The 7,424-nt window shown below is 37.8% G+C and overlaps 1 protein-coding gene across 5 annotated transcripts in view; it reads right to left on the reverse strand.

The window, feature by feature from the left end:
* Window positions 1-7,195, reverse strand: part of MLLT10 (MLLT10 histone lysine methyltransferase DOT1L cofactor) — a 149,477-nt gene extending 142,282 nt beyond the window's left edge. For 2 of the 5 annotated variants that reach the window (XM_081971672.1, XM_081971670.1), the window contains exon 1: window positions 6,401-7,195. In XM_081971672.1, coding sequence (XP_081827798.1) covers window positions 6,401-6,569 — 169 coding nt within the window. In that variant the 5' untranslated portion in view covers window positions 6,570-7,195. Of the gene's footprint in view, window positions 1-5,812; window positions 5,984-6,400 lie in introns of those variants that run through there. The other 3 variants (XM_081971674.1, XM_081971673.1, XM_081971671.1) reach the window with 2 other exon arrangements.
* Between the last annotated feature and the right edge of the window lie 229 nt (window positions 7,196-7,424).

Below are 7,424 nucleotides of genomic sequence, written 5' to 3' on the forward strand. Positions count from 1 at the left end.
TAAATATTGAGGAAGGAAAGTACTCTATAAATATTAAATATATATTTAAAAATATCTTATTAATTCTATTTAAAATTTTATAATTATTCTATATACACTAATACAACAAGGTGCTTTACCTTGAAAATTATTTTGATAACATTTTTGCCCTTCAAAGTCAATTTGATCAGTTCTTTTTTTAATAGAGCATGTTAATAGATATCATGTAACAAATTCTAACTAAAGGAATTGTTTTAATCAAATCCTCATCTTTAACTTATTTTAAGTTGCTAAATTGAGGATTCCCCCAACAAAGGGCTTCTTTTTTAGATCTATCAAAGCAAATAACCTAAAACTTTTCCCCTAATCTAATATTTTCCTAGGGATTGGGGTTTTTTCTGTTCAATTGTCTCCAATTCTCAGAAATTGTTGTTAGCTTGGCGAAGTTTTTCAGGAGCGCCATTTTCTTCATTCTAGGGCTGAGAGAAAGTGATTGGTTAAAGGTCACCCAACTGGCTTTATGCCTAACTCACTGTTTCCTGGTTTCTGGCCTAATGCCTTAACCACAAAACTAAGAGTGAGAATAAGAAAGAGTAAGTTGAAAGTCACAAGAATATTGAGCTAAAATGGAGACAAATGTTTGAATGGGCAAATCAAACCATCATAAGGCTAATAATGAATAAAAAATTCAATTCAATGGATTGATTTTTAATCAAGCAATCTGGTACAAAAAGCAAAGGAAGAAAAAAAAGATGTATTCATTTTCAGGTCTTCAAATTATATATAATATTATTCTCAATTGCAGCTTTAGCATCATCTTTGTCTACTAGTATTATTATGCTTATGTTTCTGATAATCTATTAAACAATATTGCTTATTATTCTTAAAAATGCCTTGTATATATTCGTCCCAAAATATCATTGTACAACAATCAAGTCTAACAAACCTATATTCCTACATGTCTTTTACCTTCCAACTAGCTACTTACAATAAAACTATTATAATCAATGTATTGCTGCTACTACAGAATGCTATTCCTAGCACTAAGAAACAAGTTATCCCATATATACTTTATCAAATTTCATCATGAAAGTAACATCTGCCAATTCTATTTATTCCTTTAGGTTTGTATACACACCATCTTTTAGTTGTGTTTTAAATTGAAGTTATGTATGTATGTATGTATGTATGTATGTATGTATGTATATATGTATGTGCCGTATTTTTCAGAGTATAAGAGTCACCAAGATTTTGAAGTACTAAATTAAAAAAAAAGTTTTTGCACTCTGCAGACCTCCCAAACCCTCTGCACACCTCATTTTTTGTGAAAAACAGGGCATGCAGAGAGTTTGAGAGGCCTGCAAAGTGCTCCTGGGGAAGGGGGGGAGAGCAAGCAAAAAAGGGTATGCATAGTCTTTAGGAAGGTTGTAGAGTGCTCTTGGGGGCTGGGGGGAGGGGAGGTTTAGGGTTAACCCAGCCCCCTAGAAGCAATTTGCAGGTCTCCCAAACCCTCTGCATATCCATTTTTGTGAAGGGAGAGCGGTTTTGGGAGGCCAAAAATACCTTCAGTGTATAAGACGCACCCAGATTTTCACCCCTTTGGGGGGGGGAGGTGTGTCTTATAGGCCGAAAAATATGGTATGTATGTATGTATACATGCATGTATATAAATGCTCTGAAATGCATGTGCCAGTGGTATAACTGATTATAGAAATCATATTAGTGATTATGGATTGTGGAACATCTGGTCCATGACGATTGTACAACATAAAATCCAACTATTTCACAAAGCAAAGTAACTGTGATGTGACTAAAAACATCCAGTTTAGTTATATTGATGATACCTTGGTACTCATCGTTAATTGGTTCTGGGAAGTGCAAAGAGTACCAAAAACAATGAGTACCAAACAATTTTTTCCCATAAGGATTAAAGTAGTACATCACTAGGCAGCTGACAACATGTTCCAATTTGTGCATTAAATACCAAACAAACTATCAGTTCCAGTTCTAAATTTTTGCATCAAAATGTGTTGAGTACTAAATTTGATGAGTTTCAAAGCAATTGAGTATCAAGGTACCACTGTATAGATAATATAAAGTTTTAATTTATCACTTTGCATCATAATAGCAATTGCATATTAACTTGAAAATTAAGTTGGAGTGAATTCATTTGGATTTACCACTAAGTAAAGTTTACATAACTTGTACAGTTATACATAAACTTTATATTACTGTATTTTCATTTCTAGCTACCCTTCTCTTTATAAGAAAAGTGATAGGCAGATTGATATGAAAATAAGATCAGTAAGTTGAGCAAATCTGCTTTTTGTAAGCACAAATAATAAACTAACATCAGACATGACAATGGCCTAGATTGCACAAAGCTAAAGTGCTTGTATCTCTACTGTTGCCTTTAGAAATCAACATCTTTATTGAATATTTGAAAATAAAAACTGGATATATAAATTAGGAAATGATCCAAGTTACAAAAGAAACATACAGACAAGTAGCCAGGAATTGTAATATGAAATTGGAATCAGAAAACAAAAGAATAAACCGAGTCAGAGAAGGATGAATAATTGAATAATTTCGTATCATACTTAAGATACTAACTGATGTTTTGGCGGAATACTTAGTTATTATTTTTGATTAGTTATTATTTTGTCCATCATCAAAATGAAAAAAAAAGATATAGAAAACTGACATAGATCTAATATCACATCTGAGTTTAATATCTGTTTAGCCTGCCTTTAATATTTGCAAGAAATTATTGTAAATAGATTATTTCATAAGATTCCTGCAAACTATGTAACAATTATCAAAAGTTAGACAAATACATAAATATAGATAAATATAGAAATGTAGACTGGGCAACTTCCTTAATAGATTATGGGAATTCTGTGTACATAATATGTCATGTTTTCAGCAAATCATTAGATAAAATAACACGTGACATGCCGATGAGCAACCAAAGCATGATGATGATGATGATGATTAATCAGATATATTACAGCTGCCCCATTCTGAAAGCATGGGCTGTATGGCATATAATTAAGGGGGATACAAAGCTGACTCAAAAATTGTACTCAACAAGCAACTAAGATTCCTTAGCAAATTGGATAGTTTATCTACAGCACTTGGGCACCACACAGAAAAAAAAATAATCTTGGCAAGATAAGAGATATTGGCTGAATGTAAAATAATGAGAACTAACTGAAACAAGAGCAAATTTCATTACTTAGAAAAAAAAATTATCTGCACAAGTACTGAATAGAGACTATCTGGCATGGTACATGGGAGAAAGTACTTGATAAAGTGCTTAACTGCAAATTGAATATAAGCCAGCTGTGGAATATGGTTGCAAAAAAGTTAATACAACTTTAGACTGCACCAACAGAAATATAATTTCCGAATAATAGCAAATAATCATTCCACTGTATTATGCTTTTCACAGGTACTACTTAAAGAACTTGTACAGTTCTGGGCACACCACTTTAAATATTCATAAAAATTGAAACAGATCCAGAGAAGGCAACAAGGATGATCAAGGGAATAGAAAATGTTCTATGAAGAAAAGACTTAAGGACTTGGGTAAATTCAGCCATGAGAAAGCCAGCTGAGGGGTGCTGATAGCATTCCTAAAATACCAAAAGATATTACAATAGAAAAAGTTAAGATTGTTTTCTTTCATATCAGAGTACAGATTTGGGATAATAGATTTAAGTTATAGGAGGGCATAATTCTACTACATGTTAGGAAAAAAATTCAAACAGCAAAGGTAATTTGATAATGGATCTAATTATACAGATAGGTTAATGGATTCCGTTTCACTAGATGTGCTCAAATAGAGACTAAGCAACTACCAGTTCTTTTTTGGATACTGTAGTGAATAGGTGAGTAAAGGCAATCAAGCAATTCCTCCAAACTCCAGCATTCTAAATAATGATAACCATCAAATGATCAAAAAGCCAATCAAAATTACCCAAAATTGTATGTCACAAAATATACTTGGGAATTCAAGCAAAATGTCATAAGATATGATAGGAGAGAAAATTCTGCCTATTTTAACTTCTGAACATTAAAAAAAACATTTTAATGTAATTTTGAGGGTTGCATATGTCATCTTACAGGCGATAGGTATCAAGTGACAGCCCACAGCAATACTCTAGCATAGGCAGACTGTTCTGAATTTCCACAATATTTCTGCAATCTTATATTAATTTTTTTCCATTTCAAATTTATTTAATTTTCTTACAATGAAAGATTAGAATATCAAAAGAAGGATAACTACTCATCAATAATGAAATTCTTCCCTTCACCCATTAATTACCTTAAGTAATTAATTCCTGCTACAGGAATCACTGATTCTTAAGATGAACTTTCTCAAAAAATCTCTCTAGAGAGCCACTTCATAAGGATTTTTTAATATGCATTCTCACATTTACAATGAATTCAATTTAATTCTCATTAGAAAAATCTTGAATCTTCCTGTAAATCATGATAATATTTTTGAAACCAAAATATGAATGAACTGAGCAAACATTTCATGCTATTTTCTAAGGATACAAACTATTTGCAATTAAATTAATTGGACTTATTAATTGGACTTATTTTGAAAAAACATAGTATACAAATGTATTTTTCAGCACAAAAATATTGTTGTATGCAAAAAATGATTGAAGCACATAAAACTCAAATTATAGCATGCTGTAAGAGTTACTATCATTCTCACTGTATTTTCTGTTTAATTATTCTGTAGTTCCCATGGTTGGATTACACCTCAAATATGATACATATTGCAAATTTACTATTAACATATTAAGAAAATACAGTGAAATAAATATCTCTGTAGGAAAAAAACATAAATCCTAACCATTTGCATCATTGATATTTATAAAACATGTAATATATATTCTCACATTACTCAATATTGAGAAAATTCCCAGCAATATGTTTTTGGATAAAGCTATTTAATTTTCATTCAGGTGGGGTAAAAAACATATCTACACCACATTTATATTATAAGGTCATCATTTCCTCATTTCCTACCATGAAATGTCATGCTATTAAAAATATATAGGCTTTTGGAAAATTAATAAAGACTGAAATTTCAATATCAATTCTTCAACCTTGTTCATTATCAAGAGTACCTAGAACATTTTTTTAAAAAAATGCTGTATCCCTAAATCCCTTATCAAGAGTACCTACAGCATTTTTTTAAATGTTCTACATCATTTATTTGGAAAATTTGTCCTAATATCTTTCTCTTTTCTCCAAGAAGATATGACTTTAAATTGCTATTTAGTGATTGCTGTCAAAATTTAGCAAGCCTGTCAAAAAGAGTACATATACATACATGCAGAATTAAAAATATAAATATTTTGTTTGCAGGAAGAAAAAGGCCCTGTCAAAAGTTCTAACAATGTTTCTAAAACAACTAAATCCCTTATACCTTTTGTGCTGTGATATACAGTTATAAGTGACCCCAACTTCTCCCAAAAGTAAAAGAAACAAGAACACCAAGATACAGACAGATGCACACTGTGCTCATTATAGCCAGCAAAACAGCAACACAGCTGGGCACCAGCCAATTGCACTCCCTCCAGTAATCCAAACAAATCTATCATCAAAGGCTAAGTAATTCTACAGCGGCCCTTTTTCTCCCTTCCTCCATCAAGCTCCTACCACAAACAGGAAGTCTTCCTATCCAGCCGACCCGATCCAGCTTAATGACACTTTGGCAAGCGTGGAAGAGAGGGAGGGGGAAACGGGTGGGGGTGGGGGGGAATGGATGTCACATGATATCTAACTCTCCCTTGGACAAACACTTTACCTAGTTCCACGTCTCGTTTAAGAAGAGAAGTCTGCGGGAGGAAAGCAGCAAGCTTTCTCTCGGCGTGCCAACGGGAAAACGGATTCCAATTTAGGAGGCAGAGAACGAAAATTGCAAATCGGTCTTCCCACTGCGCCGAACTCTGCATTCGTGGACTGTTTTGCTAACGGCCCAGCCCTTTTCCCACCCTGCCTGTTTTCTAACCAGAGGGCGGAGGAAGGGGCAGGCACATGCAGGATAAGGAAGTAGCGACCTAAGACGACACGAGCAATTCCCGAACAGAAGGAAAAGCGAGCCTTTCCCAACTGTTGCACAACACACAACGTAATACCACTGTTTGTTTGTTTTTAAATAATGATCCTAAAACAATGCCTGGGCTTGCGAGCAAGCAGCCACTCGATCTTTTTGCTATCGGGCGGGGAGAGCCAATAGCGTGCATAAGCATACATACTCCGAAAGGGCAATCGGGGCTAAGATGACGCTGAAGGGGTGGCGAGGGCGAAGGAGGAAGGGAAGGCCGCAGGAAGCGGCTTGCCCGTGTAAATGGGCGGCGGAACGGGGTTGGCCGAGGCGGGCCCTCTCACTCACCTTGATGCACTGCGACATTGCAGCCATGCCCGTCGCAGTAAACCAGCGGGTTCTCGGCCCAGCCCCTCTCGTCGGAGCACACGCAGCAGCCGCCGATCATCTCCTTCATGCTATTGGAGAACTCGCCCTCCAGTGACACAGGCAGCAACAACGGCTCGCTAGAGACCATCTAAGGGTTAAAAACACCGTCAGCACGACACCACACACCGCCAGGGAGACCCCCGAGGCCTCCGCTGCCTTCTCCCCCACAGCACTCTCGGTTTTCAGTCACTCAGCCACCGCCGCCGCCAGTACCGCCTCCATAACAGGGATGTCGGACCCATGGCCGCTGGAAGCGCCAGTGGTGCTGGCGGCGGGGAGGCGAGGGAAAAAAAAACAGCGATGAAGAAGCTTCTTTGAAGTTCCTCCCGTGCGCCGGCTCGGCCGGGCCACTATCCGTCAGTCTTTCAGCTCAAGCAACAGGAACGAGTCTGAAGTTACGGGCCAACGCCGCGGCAGAAACCCTGCGGTCCACGAAGCGAGGCAATAAAGCGAGCGAGAGAGCAAGGCCCGCTCCACGCAGGCGCACTGCAAGCCTTCCTCAGAGAAGGCCCGACTACGCGCCAGAGGCCGCAGAACCGAAGGCCTTTACACTCCCCGGTCTTCTCTTTCTCCTCCTTCCCCGCTCTTCCTCCCTCCACACGAGAACCATGGGCCGTCCGTAGAGCGCGGGCGACCTTAAATTCCCGTGTCTCTCGCGCGCGATGCCCACGAGCCTTCCTCTTTTTTTGCGGGGGGGGGGGGAATTTCCTACGGATGCACATTCGGAGCGTGCGCGGGGAGGGAAAGAAGGGAGGGAGGGAGGAATGCACAGTCGCCCTCCCTCTTGTCTGAGGAAGTCATGCTGTGTGGAGGGACTAGGCTCGGACAAGACGCATTCATTTTTTTACGTTTCTTGGCTGCCATACAAAGATGACACCACGCTCTGCTCCCGAGAGATGCGGGGGAGGGGAGGAATGTTGCGCGCGCGCGCGTGCGTGTGTTT

This window comes from Natrix helvetica, assembly GCF_964273705.1.
Source record: "Natrix helvetica genome assembly, chromosome: Z".
Classification (NCBI taxonomy): Eukaryota; Metazoa; Chordata; class Lepidosauria; order Squamata; family Natricidae; genus Natrix; species Natrix helvetica.